The sequence below is a fragment of the Salmo salar genome, chromosome 11, assembly GCF_965601325.2.
Source record: "Salmo salar chromosome 11, fSalSal1, whole genome shotgun sequence".
NCBI lineage: Eukaryota > Metazoa > Chordata > Actinopteri > Salmoniformes > Salmonidae > Salmo > Salmo salar.
In genome coordinates this window covers 16,137,213-16,163,864 of record NC_138301.1, presented here as the reverse complement: position 1 = coordinate 16,163,864, position 26,652 = coordinate 16,137,213, and the positions used below count along the sequence as shown (strand labels likewise).

At 45.2% G+C, this 26,652-nt stretch overlaps 1 protein-coding gene across 8 annotated transcripts in view; it reads left to right on the top strand.

Moving 5' to 3' along the window:
- Positions 1–14,989: 14,989 nt before the first annotated feature.
- Positions 14,990–26,652, top strand: part of LOC106562167 (transcriptional corepressor CBFA2T3) — a 52,927-nt gene continuing 41,264 nt past the window's right edge. Inside the window, exon 1 of one of the 8 annotated variants that reach the window (XM_082957746.1) lies at positions 14,990–16,155. In XM_082957746.1, the coding sequence (XP_082813872.1) occupies positions 15,929–16,155 (227 nt within the window). In that variant the 5' untranslated portion in view covers positions 14,990–15,928. Of the gene's footprint in view, positions 16,156–23,724; positions 25,029–26,652 lie in introns of those variants that run through there. The other 7 variants (XM_082957749.1, XM_082957748.1, XM_082957745.1 and 4 more) reach the window with 7 other exon arrangements.

The window sequence follows — 26,652 nt, the reverse complement described above, 5'->3', positions numbered from 1 at the left end:
CAGCTGAATTCCTAGTGGATAAAAGTAATTTGTAAAATACTTTTAAAATACTTTAATCAAAAGGTAGGGTTGCAATGCTAGCGGTAAATTACCAAAGTTACCAGAACATTCAGTAATTTTGGTAATTCAATCTATGGCAATCTATTGTAACTTTGATAATTTATACTTGAATAACTTTCAAAAAATGTATTAATCTATAGTATAAATGTTTTACATCTGTGTCCATATTGTCCATGAGTTTCTAATAGATAGACCCTAATTTATTTTTAAAAAGCATCTAAGTATTATTTTCTAATAAATCTTCCAACTATTGACTTTTCTTCACAAAAACCACCAGTTTGACACCAAAACATTGACAACAAATGCATAGACGTGGTAAAATAAATAAAACGGTGTAAAATAAATATGAAGGATATTATCAAAGACAGTACAGTATGAAGGCTAAAAATGCTTCTCCAATAGAAATCCCCGATCACACTTGTAGGCAATGTTATGGCGACGTTGGCTAGCTAAGCTCATGCGTAGAATCACATCATTGGGTTTAACATGCTGACCACACCGCTCTCGTCGCATGCGCGAGGGTTGCAAAATAAGTGTACACATGTTATTCAATCATTGCACCCACACTGCTCGCGCGCGCCAACCAGCATCTGCGTTCTAACGCTTCGAACACACCGACTGTGTTTTTGCGTTTCGATACACCAGAAGTACATTCATTTCCAATGGAACGCTGCGTTTGCCTTGCAGCATTGAACGTATGCATCAAATTGTATGCGTAGACTTGACAGAAAGTAGCAAAATGTGAATGTTGAATTTTTGTTGCACACATATCCAGTAAAAAAAAAAGTGGGATTACATAATAAAAACAGTTTGACTGGAGAATTTCTTTACATTTTTTTATTCATTTATTTGCCAAGTATATTATTTATTCGATGACATCCACAAATTAATTGTGAGAGCCTATAATATAATTTCCCTCCAAAATGCAGCTTTGGAGCGAAATGCATAATAGTCAAGATAGCAGAGTCGGCTCTTTCAACAATGAGACCAACGTTAAGGAAGGTGGTCTTGATCGCGCTGTTGGGCCGGGACCAGCCCCGCCGAAAGCGCAGGTCTGTGTGGGTCCAGAGATGGTTAAAGTCCCGAAAGCAGGCAGGGGAGTTCCACCGTCTCATTCAAGAGCTTCGACTGCTTGGAGAGGAATTCCGAAGTTACTTTCGTCTGGACCGAAGCCAGTTCGATCACCTGCTTCAGATGGTTGGAGCCAGGATCATCCGGATGGATACCAACTACCGGGAGTCCATCAGCCCAGTTGAACGCCTGGCGATTTGTCTCTAAGCTACATTCTAGTACATTTTTAAAGCCTTTGATACCATAATTGATTGATATTTGATACATTGTTTTTATGTGCAACCTAGCTAGCTAAAGGGCTCTCTAGTTAATAGTCCCTATTTGACATCAGATGTACTTTTACAGAATGTTCATTAGGACTATAACTTTTCCCAAAGTTGGTTTAGAATCCTTTTTTAATTATGCAATGTTACCAAATGAAAAGACAATTGGGGTGCCTTCCGCTCTGATGAAGGTAGGCTAGTCTTCTCCAGGACTCATTGTTGTGGGTCACGTTAACTAGCCACATCTGGCACATGCCCACTACTAAACTGGCCTGGCAATCCTACTATCGTGGACACTTGTCTCCAAGCAGCATTTTTTGTGTTTATGTCCCTGTAGCTGTCAGCAGTTGTGTCAAAAAGACACGGTTTTGAGGATACTGCGAAAATGATTATTTCCTCCATGTGTCCAACCGCATGCGACCATCTGCAAAAGATACCTGCATCAGTATAGTTGCCTAGCTGCGCAAAATGTTACGTAGCAGTGATGCAATGACGCAGTCGGTGTGTTCGAAGCGTAAAATTGAAGTCAGTGCTGTTTGTGACGCTGAACTCGGTGCAAGTCCTGCCTCTCCCATCTCCTCATTGGTTTATAGAAGCATATACCCACGTGCCATCTCCTCATTGGTTATACCCCCGTGGGTGATTGAAAGATGAACTGAGGTCGGTCGGTTGTGGTAATACAACATATAATGAAAGTTAGATGCTAATCGCCATATAAAGCCCAAAGAAGAAAAGGCCTGGAAGGAGGAGAGATGACTAGAAACGATTCAGTTGACCGTTTTATGTGTGGATTAATTGTCGGAGAAGAGGACCTTGTGCATTTCAGGTAAAATAACAACTCAGTGTTTATATCCCAGGACAAATTAGCTAGCTAGCTAGCTAAATAGGACAAATTAGCTAGCAAGTGCAAGCTAGCTAGCTAAATTGCCATAAATGTTTAATGGTTTTCGACCTGTCCCCAAATTAATATAATTGGTTGAGAGTTTGTTTTGATATTTTAACCCCGCTTGTCATGATCGCGTTTGGGGTGGGGCGACAAAAACAATTTGCGCACCTTGGCGCACGCGGACCCATGTGCGTGTCCGGTTTGGGCATGGTGTAAAACTGCTTCTCCAATAGAAATCCCCGATCACACTTGTAGGCGATGTTATGGCGACGTTGGCTAGCTAAGCTCATCCGTAGAATCACGTCATCGGGTCTAATGTGCAGGCCGTCAAATCAAAGGCTCTCCTTCCATATGAAGTTGTTTTTTGACAAAAATGAAAACATGTCAAACTTTAACAATGTTGGAGTAATAACATGTTCATTAGCTCAAATTTTGGTTGTGCCTTTAAGATTTCGCAAAAAATTAACTAAGGAAGAATTTCAATGACTTCTCTCAATGACTTCTCAAAGCCTAAATCCTGGCCCTGTCTGTATCGCAAAGTTCCCAGATGTCTCGCGATGTTGTGCCTATAGGTTAAGAAACTGTGATAAACAGTGCACTTGGAAAGTATTCAGACCCCTTGACTTTGACCACATTTTGTTACGTTACAGCCTTATTCTAAAATGTATTAAATCGTTTTTCCCCCTCATCAATCTACAAACAATACCCCATAATGACAAAGCAAAAACAAATAAGTATTCAGACCCTTTAATCAGTACTTTGTTGAAGCACCTTTGGCAGCAATTACAGTCTCGAGTGTTCTTGGGTACCTGTATTTGGGGAGTTTCTCCCATTCTTCTCTGCAGATCCTCTCAAGCTCTGTCAGGTTGGATGGGGAGCATTGCTGCACAGCTATTTTCAGGTGTCTCCAGAGATGTTAGATCGGGTTCAAGTCCAGGCTCTGGCTGGGCCACTCAAGGACATTAAGAAACTTGTCCACGATGCCACTCCTGCGTTGTCTTGGCTGTGTGCTTAGGGTTGTTGTCCTGTTGGAAGATGAACCTTCGCCCCAGTCTGAGGTCCTGAGCGCCCGGATCTCTCTGTACTTTGCTCCGTTCATCTTTGCCTCAAGCCTGACTAGTCTCCCAGTCCCTGCCGCTGAAAAATATACCCACAGCATGATGCTGCCACCACCATGCTTCACCATAGGGATGGTGCCATGTTTCCTCCAGATGTGACGCTTGGCATTCAGACCAAATAGTTTAATCTTGGTTTCATCAGACCAGAGAATCTTGTTTCTCATGGTCTGAGAGTCTTTCGGTTACTTTTGGCAAACTCCAAGTGGGCTGTCATGTGCCTTTTACTGAGGAGTAGCTTCCGTCTGTACACTACCATAAAGGCCTGATTGGTGGTGCTATGGTTGTCCTTCTGGAAGGTTCTCCCATCTCCACAGAGGAACTCTAGAGCTCTGTCAGAGTGATCATCGGGTTCTTGGTCACCTCCCTGACCAAGGCCTTCTCCACCGATTGCTCAGTTTGGCCGGACAGCCAGCTCAAGGAAGAGTCTTGGTGGTTCAAAACTTCTTCCATTTAAGAATGATGGAGGCCACTGTATGCTTGGGGACCTTCAATGCTGCAGATTTTTTTTGGTACCCTTCCCCAGATCTGTGCCTCGACACAATCCAATCTCTGAGCTCTGCAGACAATTTGTTTGACCTCAAGGATTGTTTTTTTGCTCTGACGTGCACTGTCAACTGTGGGACCTTAAATAGACAGGTGTGTGTCTTTCCAAATCATGGAAACAGGATGCACCTGAGCTCAATTTCGAGTCTCGCTCTGGTGTATTGTGTGTAGATTGCTGAGGATTTCCTTTTTTTAAATCCCTTTTAGAATAAGGCTGTAACATAACAAAATGTGGGAAAAGTCAAGGGGTCTGAATACTTTCTGAAGGCACTATATGCTGAAACTCTCATAGTAAACACCAATTGTATTCACTAAGATGATTACTTGTATTTAGGATAATGTTTAACAGCTTTGTCAGTCTATTTTTTATTTTAAAATCATCTTCTTTAATTATTTCATATATTTTACATTTAAAATACCCAAATGCGGGACAAAGGGATGATTTTGTGGGACATTTGCGGGACAGTGTAGCCTACTTGTGTAAAAAGCCCCCTCCCGCTGCACCATACAAGCTAATTGAAGTGTGCCTATAGGCTATGCAATCGCCTTGACAACATTTGGTCATGCAGGAAACAGATCAAATGTGTGTCTGTTTTCTGAAAATCTGGGAATACTTGGCCAAGGAAACATTTCTGGTTGGTCTCCAGGAATGGAAAACAATTAAGAAAGGAGAATTTGGAAACCGGATTGAGTGAAGTAGCAGCAAATATGTTAAGTGAGCAACTAATGAGCATGGAGGGCCTAACAAGTTTGACAAAATCACCTTACATCTTTTCAGTTTCATCAACTTATATACACTGAACAAAAATATAAACACAACATGCAACAATTTCAAAGGTTTTACTGAGTTACAGTTCATTTAAGGAAATCTGTCAATTTAAATCAATTCATTAGGCCCTAATCTATGGATTTCAGAAAACCAGTCAGTATCTGGTGTGACCACCATTTTCCTCATGCAGCGCGACACATCTCCTTCGCATTGAGTTGATCAGGCTGTTGATTGTGGCCTGTGGAATGTTGTCCCACTCCTCTTCAATGGCTGTGTACAGTTTCTGGATATTGGTGGAAACTGGAACACGCTGTCGTACAAGTCGATCCAAAGCATCCCATCAGCTTCCAGGAATTGTGTACAGATCCTTGCAACATGGGGTTGTGCATTATCATTCTGAAACATGAGGCGATGGCGCCGGATGAATGGCATGACAATGGGCCTCACGATCACGTCACAGTATCTCTGTGCATTCAAATTGTCATTGATAAAATGCAATTGTGTACGTTGTCAGTAGCTTATGCCTTCCCATACATAACCCCACCGCCACCATGGGGCAGTCCATTCACAACGTTGACATCAGCAAACCGCTCGCCTACACAATGCCATACAAGCTGTCTGCCTTCTGCCCGGTACAGTTGAAACTGGGATTCATCCGTGAAGAGCACATTTCTCCAGTGTGCCAGTGGCCATTGAAGGTGAGCATTTGCCCACTGAACTGAAGTCAGTTACCACGCCGAACTGCAGTCACGTCAAGACTCTTGTGAGGATGATGAGTACGCAGATGAGCTTCCCTGAGATGGTTTCTGACAGTTTGTGCAGAAATTCTTTGGTTGTGCAAACCCACAGTTTCATCAGCTGTCTGGGTGGCTGGTCTCAGACAATCCCGCAGGTGAAGAAGCCGGATGTGGAGGTCCGGTTACACATGGTCTGCGGTTGTGGTGTCTGTTGGACATACTGTCAAATTCTCCAAAACAATGTTGGAGGCGGTTTATGGTAGAGAAATTAACATTAAATTATCTGGCAACAGTTCTAGTAGACATTCCAGCAGTCAGCCAGCCAATTGCACATTCCCTAAAAACTTGCAACATCTGTGGCTTTGAGTTGTATGACAAAACTGCACATTTTAGAGTGGCCTTTTATTGTCCCCAGCACAAGGTGCACCTGTGTAATGATCATGATTTTTAATCATCTTCTTGCTATGCAACACCTGTCAGTTTAATGGATTATCTTGGCAAAGAAGAAATGCTCACTAACAGGGATGCAAACAAATTTGTGCACATTTGAGAGAAATAATATTTTTGTGCGTATGGAACATTTTGTTGATCTTTTATTCCAGCTCATTAAACATGGGACCAACACTTTACATGTAGTGATTATATTTTTGTTCAAGATACTTACTTTTGTAGCTCTTGATCAGAAGTTCAAGTTCAGTTGGAATTTAGACCGAAAGGATTTGACAAATGTGATTGGTTGGCAATATGACATTAGCCTTGCTCTGCGCAGAATATCAGATCTCAACAACGATTGGAGAAGTGTTTAACATCACCAGTACCACATCCTTATGATATACATCTTGTCAAAAGCGCACCGTGACTGCAAACAGAGATCTGTATATAATGACGAGATGCTTATGTCTCCGCCCTAACAATGGGAGTCAGGCAAAAAGCTTAGGTCCCGCATTGGGCTTATTTTGGACAGATTTTGGCGAGTGAAACCTCTCGCTTCACCTCTTCCTCTCTGCTGCAAAATTGACAGGTTGGAATGCCTGACTGAAATACGGAACAAATCAAACTTTTTAGTAAATGACTTGTGTTAGAATTTCTTTTAGAAAATGAGGGACATGATTGTTTGGTTGCGGGACAAAGGGCCATGTGGTTACCCTAGTGATAAGGCCACACAATGGTCCAGAGATGATTACAGACACCTGTGATAATCTGAAGTACCCAAAAGGGCCACTAGATGTCTGATAGATTATATAAAATCCCTGAAAGATACCAACATTCTGGTAGTTTACTGGTAAAATTAGAAAGTTTCCAGTAATATACCCTCCCTTTGCAACCCTAATTAATAGGCTATGTCAGACTTTGAGGGAAAACTTTCATACCAGTAACCTGAATGTGAAAGTGTTAATACCTGGGCAACGAGAAAAAGGGAGAGGTGATAATTCATTCAGCCCTGTCTTTAAAATAAAAACAGGTGTCTCTCTGTTTGTAAATTCTACAATGACCTTTATGGAGAGTCTCCTCTGATGAAATATTCATGGAGCCAGTACACAATATGCCATAGAGGCTAGCGGCCTAATTGGCTGCAGTTACATTCTGACTGAGGGTGTCTCTTTTCTCTCTGTCTCATTGTCTGCTGTCTGCACCGAGCTGGGTCCTGCTCTCCTGTCTAAGTGGTCTGGTCTCTGTGAAAAGCACATCTGAGGACTAACGTGGGTTTATATCCTGCAGACAGACAGATTCTGTCTTTTAATGACAGCCACGTAAGAAGAAATGATAAAAGTAAGTCTTTCAAGCGTCGGGTCATGTCATGACAAACAAGCCCTGATACCAAACAAGTCTCCAAATAAAAGAATGGGACAATGGGCGTGTACATATATGTATCCATGTTTCATTTTCATGTGGCATTTACACAAAGTGTTTCATTTGTTTCACAGGTAGGGTGCTATACATTGTGATGGGTGTAGTAGTCAAAATGTTGTCTTGCCCGACCCAAGCCTCTGTGTCCCTGTAGGGCGTCGTTAGGGGATCAAATCCAATCAAATATTATTTGTCACATGCCCCAAATACAACAGGTGTACACTTGCTTGCATACAAGCCCTTAACCAACAATGCAGTTTTAAGAAAAATAAGTGTTAAGAAAGTATTTACTAAAATAAACTGAAGTAAAAAATAAAGAAAATAAAAAATAGAAAAAGAAAATAGAAAAATGACAAATAATTAAAGAGCAGCAGTAAATAACAGTAGCGAGGCTATATACAGGGGATACCTGTACAGAGTCAATGTACGGGGGCACAGGTTAGTCGAGGTAATTGAGGTAATATGTACATAGGTACGTAGGTAGAGGTATAGTGACTATGCATAGATAATAAACAGAGAGTAGCAGCAGCGTTAAAATGGGGGTGGGGCGGGGGTCAATGCAAATAGTCCGGGTAGCCATTTCATTAGCTGTTCAGGAGTCTTATGGCTTGGGGGTAGAAGCTGTTGGCGCTCCGGTACCGCTTGCCGTGCGGTAGCAGAGAGAACAGTCTATGACTAGGGTGGCTGGATTTTTAGGGCCTTCCTGCCACCGCCTGGTATAGAGGTCCTGGATGGCAAGCTTGGCCACAGTGATGTATTGGGCCGTACACACTACCCTCTATAGTGTCTTGCGGTCGGAGGCCGGGAAGTTTCCATACCAGGCGGTGATGCAACCAGTCAGGATGCTCTCGATGGTGCAGCTGTAGAACTTTTTGAGGATCTGAGGACCCATGACAAATCTTTTCAGTCTCCTGAGGGGGAACAGGCATTGTCGTGCCCTCTTCACGACTGTCTTGGTGTGTTTGGACCACAATAGTGTGTTGGTGATGTGGACACCAAGGAACTTGAAGCTCTCAACCTGCTCCACTACAGCCCCATCGATGAGAATGGGGGCGTGCTCGGCCCTCCTTTTCCTGTAGTCCACGATCATCTCTGGCACCACACTGCCAGGTCTCTGACCACCTCCCTATAGGCTGTCTCATTGTGATAAGGCCACTGATGTATCGTCGGCAAACTTAATGATGGTGTTGGAGTCGTGCTTGGCCATACAGTCATGAGGGAACAGGGAGTACAGGAGGGGACTAAGCACGCACCCCTGAGGGGCCCCCGTATTGAGGATCAGTGTGGCAGATGTGTTGTTACCTACCCTTACCACCTGGGGATGGCATGTCAAGAAGTCCAGGATCCAGTTGCAGGTGTTCAGTCCCAGGGTCCTTAGCTTAGTGAGGATCTTGGAGGGCACTATGGTGTTGAATGCTGAGCTGTAGTCAATGAATAGCATTCTCACGTAGGTGTTCCTTTTGTCCAGATGGGAAAGGGCCGTGTGGAGTGCAATAGAGATTGTGTCATCTGTGGATCTGTTGGGGCGGTATGCAAATTGGAGTGGGTCTTGGGTTTCTGGGATAATGGTGTTGATGTGAGCCATGACCAGCCTTTCAAAGCACTTCATGGCTACAGACGTTAGGGCTACGGGTCGGTAGTCATTTAGGCAGGTTACCTTGGTGTTCTTGGGCACAGGGACTATGGTGGTCTGCTTGAAACATGTTGGTATTACAGACTCAGTCAGGGACAGGTTGAAAATGTCAGTGAAGACACTTGCCAGTTGATCAGCGCATGCTCGGAGTACACGTCCTAGTAATCCTGTCTATGAATGTTGACCTGTTTAAAGGTCTTACTCATATTGGCTACCTTAAACAGGTCAACATTCACAAGGGGTTAACCTACCTCCTCTTCCCTCCCTGCCAGTCGGTCCTGGCATTGTGAGTGAGCGTGATGGCACTCAGAACGTCTTTTCTCCGTGTGTCTCTGTGCCCCTTGGTGGGCTGTCATCACTCCCTGGCATTGGGAACACAGCACAGCTGCAGGGGAACCGCTCAGCGGGGGACCTTCGTTTCCATCTGTCTCCTATTCAGGGTGGCACCTATTTAGAGCAGCTCAGCGGCTGTGCATGCCATGAGCCATGAGAGGGAGGGAGGGAGCGCTCGAGAGTGATGGAGAGAGAGACAGGGAGAGAGGGAGAGGGAGAAAGGAGGAGAAAAGAGGGGGAGAAACTCTAGGAGACTACACCTGTGGTAGTTGTGGTTTTACTCCCACTGCTTGTTAGATGTCAGGTTGTCTATAAAAGTAACACTAGGAAGTTGTTTGCCAACTGGGGCACTTGGTTTATGGTGAACAGACATAATGAGCAAAATAAAAACACTGAACATTGAAATAGAAATGTTTCTTCTGCACATTAGACTCTTAGAAAAAAAGGTGCCATCTAGAACCTAAAACGGTTCTTCGGCTGTCCCCATAGGAGAACCCTTTGAAGAACCCTCGTTGGTTCCAGGTAGAACCGTTTTGGGTTCCATGAATAACCCTGTCCACAGAGTGTTCCACATGTAACCCAAAATGGTTCTACCTGGAAGCAAAAAGGGATCTACCTGGAACCTAAAAGGGTTCTCCTATGGGTACAGCAGAAGAACCCCTTTGGAACCCTTTTTTCTAAGAGTGTAGACTAGAACAAGTAAATGCCAATATCACAGTCTAATTGCTATTTGTCTTGAAGTGCTGCTTTTTTTATGAAAATTGTCACTCAGAAAATAGTATATGGGATAAACATCTGTCATCTATAAAATGTTAACATTTACGGAATGTTTGCATATAATAACATGGTCACTCTAACATTCTCTGCAAATGTACATCAGTGGCTGCATGTGCTTGTGTGGTGAGTGGGTATGTGTGTATGAGAACGCACTTAATTTAGCAGGTGCTCTTTGACAGTTCTTGAACGTGCGCCAAGTCTGCTGTAAAAAAAAAAAACTCAGCATGCATCTGTGTGGGGCTGCGCTGTGACAGATGGGGACGGTTTAACTTATAGAGTTCGGTTAAGATCCGGAGGTTTCTGGGGCTGTCTGTGCCAAGCAGGTGCACATAAACACACCACGGAGAGGATGGAGGAGCCTCAGCTGCCATATTTTGAGGGGCTATTTAGGAGATGTCCATAGACTACTGTATATACATTGCCAAGGCTATAAGCTCAGGGAAATCCTCTTCTATAGCTCTCTGTGTCCCCGACAAACACTCTCACAATATTCTCCCATACTGTACAAGATAGAAAGATAGGCCATCATAGTGGAATCATACCTCCAAGCTGACAATTAACTGACAAGAACTAATATGCACCATCTGTCAAACCTACAGAGAACATAAAGTAGAGAAAAAGCTTTTGCTGTATGTTTACATTGTACGGACCTGGAAAAAATCTGGGGAATCCCTAACCTTTCACCAACAGTGTCACAGATATGAACACCTAAAAACAAACAAAGTGACGTAGTACAGAAACAGAGTCAGTGTTCCCAGCCACAGTGTTCCGTACAGTGTGTACCTGCGACAGGAGAAGCCCAAGTAAGGACTTGGTAAAGGTGAGCGGTTCATCCACTCTGAAGTGACCAGGTGTCTGGCAGGAGGACTTTCCACCATATGGCTGCTTCCCTCTCTCTTTATCTCTCTCTCCCTGCAGTCATGAGGCTTGTTAGACTTTCTCCTGATGCAAAAGGTGAAAAGTTCCTCTCGGCCTGTCTATATTTTATTTGACCCCTTTTTCTCCCCAATTGGGAATTACAGTCTTGTCCCATTGCTGCAACTCCCTTATGGACTCGGGAGAGGCGAAAGTCGAGAGCCATGCGTTATCCGAAACACTACAGCCTACAGTAGTAGGCTGTTCATACCCACAACTCTACTGCATGGGTCCTGCAGCACGGAGAAAAAAATGTATGAAATGTATGCATTCACTACTGTAAGTCGCTCTGGATAAGAGCGTCTGCTAAATGACTAAAATGTAAATGTAAATCCGAAACACGACCCTGCCAAGCAGCACTGCTTCTTGACACACTGCTTGCTTAACCCAGAAGCCAGTGTGTCGGAGGAAACACAATACAGCTGGTGGCCAAAGTCAGCGTGCATGCGCCCGGCCCGCCACAAGGAGTCACTAGAGCGTGATGGGACAAGGACATCACTGCCGGCCAAACCCTGCCCTAACCCGGACGACGCTGGGCCAATTGTGCGCCGCCTCATGGGTCTCCCGGTCGCAGCTGGCTGCAACACAGCCCGGGATCGAACCCAGCTCTGTAGTGGCGCCTCAAGCACTGCGATGCAGTGCCTTAGACTGCTGCGCCACTCAGGAGGGCCCCTCTCTGCCTGTTTTTAAAGCAACAGGCCATATTTTTGAGGATGAGCACGCATTACCAGAGATGAGACCACAACTCCGGTTACAGAAAATGAGAAGGGAAATGTAAACAAAAATAGAGAGAATCTTTCATCTGAAATAAGGCTGGTATATTTGATGACTTTCCACCAGATTTGTTATCAAAAGTCCTACTTTTCCCTTCTGATGATTCATGGGAAAAGTGATAATTAGGGCTTGTCCGTCCTCCTGCTGTGTTTTAATTTGGGGAGAGAGGCCTGCGTGTCGCTGATAGAAGGATCTCTCTGACACGGCTAGTCTAGCCTGCTACATCTGTGAGCTGCGAGCAACAGCCGCTGGGGAAGATAAGGCCAGACTAGCCGCTCGCCCAACACTCCACGCAGCGCTCCACCATCTCCTCGCTCCGGTCCCCTCCCCAGTCCCATGACCTTATCTGTGGAGAGAAAGCACCGCTCGGTCACGATAGCACCTGCCAGGGCCAGAACTGGGCCAAAGTGATTATGTGGGAATCATTATCTCACTCCCCCCCCCAAAAAAAATATTTTATACCTGCCAAGATCTGAGAGTAGGGGAGGCAGGCAGGGGCCTCCTCAGCCTAACACACAGGAGCATGCACATATACACTAATCCAATTGGGGCCATCTTCTCCTTCTCAGTAGGCAATCCAAGGGTTTGATTTGAGAACATACCATTACTCAGCGATTTTCTTTGATCATCACGTTAACTCGCTGCACTTACATGTAGCCATGGAGAGGGTCAGCATGATGAGAGGGTTAGGAGGGAGAAATGCTGGACACACATACATACAGTGAGGGAAAAAAGTATTTGATCCCCTGCTGATTTTGTACGTTTGCCCACTGACAAAGAAATGATCAGCATATAATTTTAATGGTAGGTTTATTTGAACAGTGAGAGACAGAATAACAACAACAAAATCCAGAAAAACGCATGTGAAAAATGTTATAAATTGATTTGCATTTTAAATGAGGGAAATAAGTATTTGACCCCCTCTCAATCAGAAAGATTTCTGGCTCCCAGGTGTCTTTTATACAGGTAACGAGCTGAGATTAGGAGCACACTCTTCAAGGGAGTGCTCCTAATCTCCGTTTGTTACCTGTATAAAAGACACCTGTCCACAGAAGCAATCAATCAATCAGATTCCAAACTCTCCACCATGGCCAAGACCAAAGAGCTCTCCAAGCATGTCAGGGACAAGATTGTAGACCTACACAAGGCTGGAATGGGCTACAAGATCATCGCCAAGCAACTTGGTGAGAAGGTGACAACAGTTGGTGTGATTATTCGCAAATGGAAGAAACACAAAAGAACTGTCAATCTCCCTCGGCCTGGAGCTCCATGCAAGCTCTCACCTCGTGGAGTTGCAGTGATCATGAGAACGGTGAGGAATCAGCCCAGAACTACACGGGAGGATCTTGTCAATGATCTCAAGGCAGCTGGGACCATAGTCACCAAGAAAACAATTGGTAACACACTACGTCGTGAAGGACTGAAATCCTGCAGCGCCCGCAAGGTCCCCCTGCTCAAGAAAGCACATATACATGCCCGTCTGAAGTTTGCCAATGAACATCAGAATGATTCAGAGGACAACTGGGTGAAAGTGTTGTGGTCAGATGAGACCAAAATGGAGCTCTTTGGCATCAACTCAACTCACCGTCTTTGGAGGAGGAGGAATACTGCCTATGACCCCAAGAACACCATCCCCACCGTCAAACATGGAGGTGCAAACATTATGCTTTGGGGATGTTTTTCTGCTAAGGGGACAGGACAACTTCACCGCATCAAAGGGACGATGAACGGGGCCATGTACCGTCAAATCTTGGGTGAGAACCTCCTTCCCTCAGCCAGGGCATTGAAAATGGGTCGTGGATCGGTATTCCAGCATGACAATGACCCAAAACACACGGCCAAGGCAACAAAGGAGTGGCTCAAGAAGAAGCACATTAAGGTCCTGGAGTGGCCTAGCCAGTCTCCAGACCTTAATCCCATAGAACATCTGTGGAGGGAGCTGAAGGTTCGAGTTGCCTAACGTCAGCCTCGAAACCTTAATGACTTGGAGAAGATCTGCAAAGAGGAGTGGGACAAAATCCCTCCTGAGATGTGTGCAAACCTGGTGGCCAACTACAAGAAACGTCTGACCTCTGTGATTGCCAACAAGGGTTTTGCCACCAAGTTCTAAGTCATGTTTTGCAGAGGGTGTCAAATACTTATTTCCCTCATTAAAATGCAAATCAATTTATAACATTTTTGTCATCTGTTTTTCTGGATTTTGTTGTTGTTATTCTGTCTCTCACTGTTCAAATAAACCTACCATTAAAATGATAGACTGATCATTTCTTTGTCAGTGGGCAAACGTACAAAATCAGCAGGGGATCAAATACTTTTTTCCCTCACTGTACAGTACATATAAGCATGAAAATTCCAACTTCGGTACATGTATTCATTCCACTGAATATTACATGGAAGCAGATTCCATCAGATTGGATGATGTCATTTGGAGAAGCTTGAATATTCTAACAAATGATTTTTGATGCTGTATTTTTACCCAAAATAATCTTCAATCTTAGTGCACAGTTGAGTCAGGGAAGGCGCTCTAACATAGAGAGCACCTAGAATACAAAAAGGAAATGAAACCAACCGACTGTCAATCTATAATTTCATAGTTTCCAAAGTCCCAAATGTATCACATGATTGAACACCGCCCTTCACCCCACACACCCGTTACTCTCACATCCACTCTGCTGTCCACCATCTGTGTGCTGGTTTCACTCTGACAGACAGATGGACGGCACATCTGTGTGCTCACATCCCCTCTCACTTCTGTCCCAGCTACAACACCCCGTGTGATCTGCTCTGCGGGTCAGAGGGGTCCCAGCTGTACCCTCTCTGTCGTTTCACAGAGGAACCCCTGTTACTGATTTTACCTCACCCGGCCCTGCTGGAGCGTGCACACACACACACACACCACACACACACACACACACACACACACACACACACACACACACACACACACACACACACACACACACACACACACACACACCCACACACACACACACCACTGGGACACCAGAGCAGAGAGGCCAGGGCAGGGGGACACTTGGCGTCTGGACTGACAGAACCACAGTGAGGGAGGACAGGACCCTCAGTATCTAACCAGGGGGTGAACCAACACCCCTAAGGCCAGAGTCAGGGGGGCAGAGCTATCCATAGGGTACAAAGTTGGGGGTAGGGCTGGCTGGCTGGGCGGAGGGAAGGCGAGGTGGAGTGAAGGGTGTAGGGAGGAAGTGTTAGGAACAGGAGGAGCCGTGTCTGTGTCCGGAGGGAAAGGGAAGACAGCGCTGCCCGGCCCGGCCACAGACACAGCTGGTTCCTGCCAGAGGAAGCCCCAACGGAGGCAGAGGCCTAGTGTCTACCGCTATCACAACCCAGCAGCACTGTTTACCTTCCCCTGGGGAACCACCCCTTTCACACGGCAGGGTCAGGATACACAGACACACACCCACACTGTTACAGTTGCACACAGTCCCGGCTCACACGGGCGCCACTGCTCTGCTTTCACTGTGTGGACTAGAGGAGGGTTCAGGCCAGTGCACTGCCACTCAGCCGGAACAACGAGGAAACGAGGAGCCACGAGGCTAACTGACCTCCCGCTGCCACTCACACCCACACACACTGTTACCTCACACACTGCTGTTGAGTGAGTCGGAGAAAGAGAAGGAGAGAGAGAGAGAGACTACTGGGTGGAGAGAAAGAGCATCGGACACAGATAATTACACAAGTGTGGTGGCGCCGCGATCCATCTGAGGTGACGTGTCGTGGACGGAAGAAAGTATGAGGTAAAGGAAGAGTCATTTGAAGACTGTTAGCTGCATAAAGTAAAAAGGAAGGGGAACTATAAAGAAAGTCTTGTTAGAGTGGGAGGAAGAAGAAGTCGAGTAAAAAAATACATTTCTCTGTCTGGCAGCCATGTGATCTAGCTGTGCTGGGCTCATGTTCTAGTCATGAGAGCAAGAGGACTCACTCTGTGATCTCCCCAGGCCTGGATGAGTCAGTCAGTCAGTGGGTTAGTCAGTCAGTCAGTCAGTCAGTCGGTAAGCACCCTAAGCACACAGGAGAAAGGACATCAACCCTCCGGTCTACACACTGAGAAAGACAGATAGACTTATCAACTTGTGTGGTTTAGTGTGTCCCCTGACCAGTCGAGAGTTCTAAAAACACACAGAGGACAGGACAACGTTGTGGATTACTGCTGTGGGGAGGGGGGATGCAGAGTATGGCCGCCGAGGTCCACCTGGAGCGGCAGAGGAGGTCTGACCTACGGAGAGCCTCAACCTCAGCCTCCACCTCGGCCAATCTGACCGCTCCTCCCAGGGTTCCCACGGTGATGCTGACCAGTCACAGGGGGACGCTGTGCAGACGGAACCCTCACAGGCTGGACTCTGGCAACCCCAACCTGGCAACCAGGAGCCACCGCACAGCCAACCAAGGTAGGTGGCGATCCTGTTCTGTGTTATGAGAGGTGCTACAGGCTGTGCCTCTGCTGGCAGCGCGCTACAGTGACAAGTGATTGTGGAGAAACTCCTGCTGTCATTTCTCCTCATTAAGTTGGAGTGATTGATGTGTAATCAGGTTGTGTTGAGTTAGCGCCACATGCTCCAGACAAGACGTGGAAATTAGCTTCCAACTGTAGCTCCTGTAACTATGGTGAAACGTATAAAACAATTGTCACTCGATTTTCAAGGTCAAAACAGACCCCAACTTGTTTTCATTACTGAAAGCTGTCAAAAAGCTGTCAAAAACGACATTGTAAAGACATTAGAACTCAGTGTCATGTGTCCAAGTGGACGGGGAGGGAAAGGGGTTCAGGCTGGTGAGGACCTGAGGATGGGGACTTCCCTCTGGGCTTCCCCTGGTAGTTGGAGTAGCACACTTCCCTTTATTGTGTTTCTGAGGGGCTGTGGGGGGGTTGGGTGGAGGGGTGGAGATGCTGAGCGAGGCTCATTCATTGTCAAGCCCAGGTCAGGACCCCGAGAGGCACTACTGACCCCATCAGGGCTGTTAGTTAGGTTAGCGGGGTCCCCTCCCCTCACTTCCCCATCCCTCTCCTGTCTGCTAGCTTCTAGACGTCTGACCAGCACACTCAACAGCATCACTGGCTAAGGGAGAAATATGGTATAACACTAAGGAAATGGGAGAGTCCTTGTTATCTTAATCTCATACTTTCTTCCTTTCTCAAATCCCCTCTTTCAACACCGAGAGGACTGTTTTCAAGCACACGCTGTCAACAATGTAAATGAAAATCTGGTAACTGATTCTTAAAATAGTGTAAAAACTGGAGTAGTAGCTTTAGGTAAAAACTTCACAAATCAGTGAGGCCAGTAGCAGAGAAACACATTAAAAGCATCAGACATTAAAGCTGTACTTTATAGACTCTAAATATTTAAAAGGGCTGCCGTCTTACAGGAGGACTAATACCCAACATAGTGAATTACCGGCGGCAGCTCCCATTTCATGGCAGTAATGAGCTTTGTGGACATTTCAGTGATAAGCACTCTATAATTAGGCTTAGTCATAAGCGTCCCCTGTAATTCTCTGATAAAAAGCCAGCAGAACTGAGGTAAACGCTGGCCCCATCCGTCAGGCTTGCCTCATGTTCCAGGGAGGAACCAATGTCCCTATAAACAACACTCGTTGTCTGATCAGGTAGTTTACCTATTGGGGGGGTACCGTTCAGGCATCATAATGGTAATGGTCTTGTGATATTTTCTATGTGTGTCTGTGTGTGTCTGTGTGAGTCTGTGTGAGTGTGTGTCTGTGTATGTGTGTTTGTGTGTGTGTGTGAGGCGTTATGAGACGCGGCGCAGGCTTCCTGTGAGGGAGCAGATGTCGCAGGTCTCAGGCACAGCTGCGGCGGCTGATAACCGCAGTGGCAGGGATATGTCGGCACGCTGGCTCCTCTCCCTGTGTCTTATCACCGCGCACACAGCACACAGCACACCACAATGAGGAACTGCCGCCCGCCAACACCAGCACACCCTCACAGCCGGTCCTGAGAGAGGGGAGGGCAGGGGAAGGGGGGGGGGGGATGAGGATGGAAGGGTGGACTGAAATCACAACGAAGCTTTGGATTATTCCTATCATAGGTTTCATAAACGCTCAGCTCTTCCTGATCCTCCGTGGCTAGAGAAAGTCATACTGTATGCTTTATGTGCATGAGAGACATTTATGTATTTACAGTGCACACGCTTCAATGGCTACTCCTGTGTTGAGGACATCTGGCTCCAAGGTTGACATATTTTCTCCTCTACCTCTCTGTCTCTAACAACAACCTTATCATCCTCCATTACACACCTGGATTGTATTACATATTAGTTCTCTTAACAGAGATAGGTGTAAAACAAGGATGATGGGGATGGGTCTGTGACGGATATCATCGTGAGAAAGAGAGAAATAGAGGGAGCGAGAGAATGTGAGAGAGAAAGGGGGGGAGAGGGGGGATAGAGAGAGACAGGGGATAGAGAGAGACCGGGGTAGAGAGAGACAGGGGATAGAGAGAGACCGGGGTAGAGAGAGACAGAGTGTAGAGAGAGACAGGGGCAGAGAGAGACAGCCAGGGAGAGAGAGAGACAGACAGGGACAGAGAGAGACAGACAGGGACAGAGAGAGACAGACAGGGACAGAGAGAGACAGACAGGGATAGAGAGAGACAGGGGTAGAGAGAGACAGGGGATAGAGAGAGACGGGGATAGAGAGAGATAGGGGATAGAGAGAGACATAGGTAGAGAGATACAGGGGTAGAGAGAGACAGGGGGTAGAGAGAGATAGGGGATAGAGAGAGACATAGGTAGAGAGATACAGGGATAGAGAGAGATGGGGATAGAGAGAGACAGGGGGTAGAGAGAGACAGGGGATAAAGAGAGACAGGGTAGAGAGAGACAGGGGATAGAGAGAGACAAGGGTAGAGAGATACAGGGGATAGAGAGAGACGGGGATAGAGAGATACAGGGGGTAGAGAGATACAGGGGTAGAGAGAGACAGGGGGTAGAGAGAGACAGGGGGTAGAGAGAGACAGGGGATAGAGAGAGATAGGGGATAGAGAGAGACATAGGTAGAGAGATACAGGGGGTAGAGAGAGACAGGGGTAGAGAGAGACAGGGAGTAGAGAGAGACAGGGGATAAAGAGAGACAGGAGGTAGAGAGAGACAGGGGATAGAGACAGACAGGGGTAGAGAGAGACAGGGATAGAGAGAGACAGAGGTAGAGAGAGACAGAGGTAGAGAGAGACAGAGGTAGAGAGAGACAGGGGTAGAGAGAGACAGGGGGTAGAGAGAGATAGGGGATAGAGAGAGACAGGGATAGAGAGAGACAGGGGATAAAGAGAGACAGGGGGTAGAGAGAGACAGGGGGTAGAGAGAGACAGGGGATAGAGACAGACAGGGGTAGAGAGAGACAGGGATAGAGACAGACAGGGATAGAGAGAGACAGAGGTAGAGAGAGGGGATAGAGAGACAGGGAATAGAGAGAGACAGGGGATAGAGAGAGACGGGTAGAGAGAGACAGGGGATAGAGAGAGACGGGGGTAGAGAGAGACAGGGAATAGAGAGAGAGACGGGGTAGAGAGAGACAGGGGGTAGAGAGAGACAGGGGTAGAGAGAGACAGGGGTAGAGAGAGACAGGGGTAGAGAGAGACAGGGGTAGAGAGAGACAGGGGTAGAGAGAGACAGGGAGCAGTTATCCTCTCTATTTCCTCTGCACCAGCTTTGCGGTTTCTGTGTGGAACAGATGTTCACAACTTGATACAGTGCACCATGCCCCTCTCCTTGCTATCTTCAGTCCCAGCACTACCAACTGTCTGCACACACACATTCTCCCTCTCTCTCTCTTGCATGCCAATGTGGACACAATTGCTTGCCTGAATACATGTGGATGTATTCAGGTGAAAACAGCGTAAATTGAGAACTTTCTACTGCTGCCCAATTGACTTTCTCTCCTGTTCCTGCATCCTGCTCTTTAGTAAACATTTCACTTTAACGAGGTGCTATTTCCTGATCCTTTAGCAGGGCTGGTCACCAGCCACCACTGACCTCAGGGTCTCCTCTTTCACACACACTGAGCTAAGCAGAGTACATACAGTGTGTGTGTGTGTGTGTGTGTGTGTGTGTGTGTGTGTGTGTGTGTGTGTGTGTGTGTGTGTGTGTGTGTGTGTGTGTGTGTGTGTGTGTGTGTGTGTGTGTGTGTGTGTGTGTGTGTGTGTGTGTGTGTGTCCTCTGGCCCTGCTATGAATTAAAAATAATGTAGGAGAATTACTGTTTAAAACGTAGAGAGCGTCATTTTGAGTTCAAATTCCCATCATGCTTCGATGAACTGAACGGCCACTTTACTGCACGATTGCAAATAGAATGTCACAGGGTCTATATGGATGCAATTTGTAAAACCAGCATCAAACGTGTGCTTGACTAGACGGAGCAATGAGCCGTTGCGCCATGCTACATTGCAGCAGAGGAGCTCTCTGTCTGTCTCTCTCATCCTGTGTTGTCTGTTCTCAGGCATCATCTGATGACTTTAAAGACGGTCACGACGCTGATATAAAAGCTGTCAGATAGCTCACAGCTTCCACGGTCATACCACCTCAAAATAGCAAACTTCAATGTGAGTGTCAACTACAACAATGGGAATGTTTCTATTGCGAAAATCCTTTGCTACACCTGCAACAACATCTGCGAAATATGTGCATGTGACCCATCAAATTTAATCTGATTTGATTTCACGTTCACTTTGCCGCACCACCGCAATGGGTTGCGTCAGAAAGTGTAGCAACAAACACACAGTATAATCCTGAGCGTGTTACGTTTTCCATTTAGAGAGAAAGAGACTGTTTTGTGTTAACCTCTTCTCCGCAAAATCATTTACTTTTACACTGCTGCCTTTAATGGCAACTCAATAACAGCGTCCACTGAATGTGGATCCAAGCAGCAGAGCACAATGGAGCTGCGTTCCTTTCAGACGAGAGGCACAGCGGCCTTATCTCTTTTCAACACGCCAGCCAGGCTGTGACTGGAGCTATAGGAAAGGATTTACAATGTGTGAGAGGAGGAAATGCTCCAGTCCAGACCTCTGTGAATTCTCTCCCTGCCGAGCCTCCGCTGCCCCGTGCGTCCCCGGTCTGTCACAGAGACCTTCATTACCATACCTACACAATGATCAGCCCCTCAATCTACCCTGCGCATCTCAGACCAGTCCTCCACCACCATCAGATACAGGCAACGCAACGAGGTGGAGAGAACAAAAGAAAGACAGGGAGAGAGAACGAGAGAAAGAGAGAGGAGACAAAGCCGGGTCATTTGTGTTCATTAATGCCATCAAAGGGAAGTCAGGGTCTGAGGACGAGTGTCGGGAAAGGAGGGAGTTCAGCTCATTGAGGGAGATAAATTTAGTTCCCACCTTGTGTTTCTGTTGTGGGGATGAGATATCAGACGCGCCACATGGAGGGTCATCCCATCCAACACATAACCGGACAAAAGACAAAATTAAGAAAAGAATGAGGGGCTGTCATTTGGGAAGCTGACAAGCCGTCTGCCCGTATTCCCAGAGGAGAATAGCACGCCGTCAATCATAATGCTATCATGGTGACAGGAATCCTTTTTGGTTTCGCCCCATGCTCCACACACTGTCACTCATGGTCCCCCCCTACCCACCCATCACCTCTCCAACATCCAGTATTATTTCCTCTAATTAAACAAAAGGACCCAGGTAAACATAAAACATAAGGATATTCAATCTAAAACATACTTTTACGTCCAGTTTTACACACACACACACACACACACACACACACACTACACAGTGTGTGTGGCCCTCAGATGGACCTGCAGGGCCAGGACATGCTAGGCTATAACTCCCCAGCAGGAGAGAGAGGGGCTATAAACACTCCATCAAGTCCTTGGATGATCCACCATCCATCTCCCTGACAACCCAAATCCCAGGATGCCACATGGAACCCCTGATAGGATGGGTTACTTGCATTGGGGAGTGTGTGAGGGTATGTACGCGTATCTGGGTGTGTGTGTTTAATTCTCCCACCATTCTAAGCCCAATGCAGCACAGTAGCCAGTTATAGTGTTTGTGTCTGAATTATTAAAACAGCCACGGTAAATATTGAGAAATTGTTTATCTTCGGAAATGCATGGATTGGTGTATATACAACACACAACTAGCTCTCTTTCTGAGTGAGACAGACAGAGCTGTAGGATCTCTGATTCATCTTATGGCTGCTCACTGGATGGATCAGACTTTGATATGGTAGAGAGAGAATCATGGCAGCTGTCATAAAGAGAAGAACAAATTGCAATGGCAAGTACTACACAATATACCTTATCAGTTCTCCCCTCAACTGAGAGCAATCATTTTAGGCCACAACTCACTCACTCCAGCCCCTTATGCTTGGTTATGATGGCGGATAGAGATCCCTGTTCCTACTGGTTTACTTATGGGTCTGTGGCCATTCACTAATCATATCAATAATCATAAAGATGATCAATGTGATGGATTACCTCCAACTGTATAACCTGTTTGACATCTGAAATGGTCAGTAATACACAGAAAAAACTAATCCCCTTTAGACAGTTCCCCTTACCTGTATCTGAGAGAACACCTCACACCCCAGACGCCTGATGGGTGAGACAGGACACACTGGATAGCAGCTGTCTCTGTGTACTCTTGACTGACTTTGTTAGTTCTATAGACATAGTAGAGGTGAGGAGGAGAGTGTTTGTTTTGTCTTCAGTAGGCTACCCCTCTTCCTCCGTGTCTGCAACAAAGCGTAAAGGGCACACGGGTGTAGAATTCTCAGCTAGTGGAACCAGATGAACAATGGCGCGCGATGGTTCAACGCATCAATAAATGAGCACCATTTACTTTTTGAATTTTTCAAATTTCCGGCGTCTGGGAGCTAGAATTGGGATAGGCCACTGTGCTAATGCACACAGGCCTACACGGCAAACTCTTAGCAAACTAGGCATTGGCATTGCTAAACGCAAAGCCATCATATGTATGCAGATAGGCCTACCCTCTACCCCATTATAAAAAATACAGCGTTCACTCAAACACACACACACACTATGAGGATGTAGGATGGAATGACGATAGAACAGTCACACTATGGAGTTTGCCTGCAGATTCTGGAGGTGCAAATCCAACCTCTCACTATATTATGTTTACAGACACCTTTCAGCCAAAATCACCTTTTGTGATAGCTACTGCACACCGTTATTTTTTTACATATTATTTTATCTATATTGTTGTCTATCACTTGTTGTCTTTGGTGCAAATAAATAAATGCTGCCTTGACCATGGGAGAAAGTGTCAGGTGAACAAGATTAGGCCTCCCTAGGCTAAAGCAGAAATGGTGTGTTTATTTTTCTACCATTGTCTGTTGAGAAGTAAGAGGAAAATGTTCATTGATTGTCAAGTGTCTGAACGAGTAGTTAATTGGGTGGCCATCGGTCGAAAAATCATGAGATGATGTTGAGGGCATTGCACGGGGTGATTGCCTAGGCGACGAGTGAGCTGGTTTTAGAGCTGCTGTCTGCTGATGTGAGGAAACAGCGGCCCCCATGGGTAGACTTGGGGAAATGATTCTCTATGGGGAAAATGTCAGACAATACAGAATGCATAGAGAATGGTATTAATACCACAGAATGGTATTATAGCTACTGTAGACGCCCGTATTTACACTTTATCAACCCCCTCTGACCATTTGATGTCGGCTATATACCCTAAACTAAAGTATGGAATTAGCCTAACTTAACACTAGGCTACAAATATTCGTTGTTATTTTGCACATAAAATAGGCAGTGACGAGAGTTAATAAATCCAATAGGGCTGAAGAAGTAAAAACCTCACCTGGGGAATACATTGTATTTCTAGAATTTACTAAAGAACATGATGTAAACTTCTGTACCTGTTTCAAGTATAAATCAATAGCCTATATTTGTGCACAGTGTGTGTGCGTGAGGTCATAGTTTCATGAGTTTTATTATGCGAGAAAAAAAATTGACAATATGGAGATTAGACGCGTGCTGTCAATTGTCAATGCTATTGCAGAATCGAGCAGCAAGGAGGCTGTCAGCTCGTAGATCTGATGAGGAGAGAGAAAGAGAGGGAGAGAGAGAGAGAGAGAGGTTAGGAGCTCCGTACGCATCCTGCTCCAGATGGTGATTTAAACGCAGACAGAAGGCTACAGAGGGATAGAGAGACTCACAAGACTACACACTAGACCCGCGAGCTCAAAATAATCGAAAACGACCAAATTCACCAAAAACACGAAATGAGCGAAAACAAAGAGAACCATTTAGGCGCTCGAAATATGATGAATGTTTTTTACTGACTGGAGTTGACAACAGCATCTCAAGCCAATTGTTTCAGTGGAATGAGCGGTCCTATATGCCTGAACAGTTGGATCGGTTGGCAATGACGGTCTGAGACGCGTGGTGTCTACTAAGCAAAACCGAGTGATTCATTCAGCTTCGACATTATCAAACAAAGGGAGACTCATTTTACGGATGTATAAAGACTTGATATTGTAAACTAATTTGGACGATTGTGTGCCAAACAACGGGTTCAAAGTCGTCTACCGAGGAGTAGCGTTTGGAACAAGAGGATCCATGCCCAAATGAATTTCATATTTTTTACATTGGATGTAGCCTACGGCGCGCATCGGACAAGGATTTGTGAAGTAGCCTATTTTCTCTGACAATTTTAAGATTACACAAAATATTGATTTTTTGTATCGGTTTGCTGACGGTGAGCACAAATGTTAATACATCGCTAAATCAACTATCTATGTGGTTTCTTTACTGTATTAGCCTATCCTTGCTAATAGAAAATGAGATCTAAAACAGCACACATTTAGATAACGGAGAGAAGTTGTGATTTTTTTCCCCCCTCAAAATCCAGATAAACTGTTGGCTTTTACCATCAAAAACGGACAGTAAACCAAAGACTTATATGTACTAAAGGATCACAAAGCTCTATCTAGCTTTGCGAAATAGTTTTCAATTTATATATAAGAAGTGAATTACCTCATAATTTATTGAACCGAAAAGTCAACACCGCTTTGAATCCAAAGGAAACCAATATATATATTTTTTTGTTTGACTATAAAAGTGTCGACTTGATCATTTTTCTCTCGCTCAATATCTTTCATTATCAGAGAGAAGGAATAACACCTTAATGAATGGTGTTCAATATCTCCGAAGGCTTTATCCTTTCTTCCAAATAATGAGGATCGGGGCGTTATAATCGTCATTCTTTGGTCTGGATTATTTTCGCTGCAATTACCTCAGCCTGAACCCGACCTTCACAAAGTAAGTCACATTATTAGGCTACATGTTTATTGCAAATGATAAATTATAGCCTACTGATTGTGTGCTTGTTTGATGCGAGAGAGACGTTTGGACAAGGATGCTTCTGGCATAAAGCACATATTGCATTTTATTTTGTAGCCTATTTTGTACCCTTGAATTTGTACACCTATTTTATGAACTATAGGCGAGGCTAGATGGTGGTTTCGGTGATAATCACTATTTAGCTAGGTAGCATAGCATAGTAAAGACGTGATTTTACATTTCCCTGATGTTAATATAACTGCATAAATTATTATGCAGATCTTAAATTATAACCAATGCTCTTCCTATATTATGTCAAATAACATGTCAAAAGTTGTATTTCCAAGGGCAATAATACAATTCCCTTATCGATTACAAATAATGTGTTATTATACCGTTTTTATTGACTATTGTTGCCTAAAGCATTGTCAGCTATTTTTACAGGAACTTTCATTCATGTTATTAACCAGTAAACATTAGTGTTCAGTATAGTTTCAGTGCTTCCCCATTGATGGGGTTGAATCAAAATGTTTCCATATTAGTGGTTTCATTTTGACACAGACACTGCAGTCGCAGTGGATGATGGTTCTCTTATTTGGAAAAACAAAAAATGATAGGCTAAAACAATTGTGCTGATGTAGAATTTGTGATGAAGAGGCAACAATGTATCAGCCAAATTGAAAGCATTGTAGCTTCAATAAGTCAATCAGACACTTGATAAGCCAACTTTTTATAGGCCTATAATATTAATGGTAGACTAGTATAAATAGCTAGTAGGCCTATTTCATCGCCAATAACATTGGCAAACAACAGAGAAGTTAAAACATCTTTAAGTCGACATAAATATAGGCTATGTATTATAGCCCTTTTCCTGGTAATGTTTGTTCATAGCAATTGTGGGGCCATAACGCGTCTGCCTTCCTCTGGATACAGGTTGTCTTTAGATAAATTCGCTCTTCTAGATATAGTAGGCCTACACTAATGAAGCTAACGGCACATGATGTGGTGTCTCTGCTGGTGGAGATGGGAGCGCGCAAAGCTCCTTGTGTGATGGAACATGGAGAGGCGTAAATATACAGTTGTTGGGTCGGGTTGTGGTTTTTAGGGCTTTGTACTCTCGCATCTGTCGTGTCTTCCTTCTGTGGTGGTACCTGTACCTCGCCACAACTCCCACATCAAAGTACCGACTGAAAGTAGTAACGCGTTTGGATCGTAGGCCTACATCTAGAGGCCTTGGATTTGTTTTGATATCTTGTGGCCGACCTTCCTTGAGTGATACGTGATTGAAGGATGGAAGGAAGCATGTTCAAAGTATCCAGGCCCTGCCCTGTTGTCACAAATCAGTGGAAGTGCTGTGATATATTATTTTATTCTATATATTTATACGATATTATCATGTGTTACAGAGGCACAGTAGATGATGTATTGCACACAAACTGAATGGGCCAAACCGTTTATAGAAGCCTAGGCTAACATGTGCACATAACCTGGAATAATCTGATAATCTCCCATGGTGTGAACTTCTGGAATAGGTGGCCTGGAATTGAAAGGCCTCTCTCACCTCTCTTCTCCCCTTTAGCGGTGCACAGGTGAAAGGCAGCTG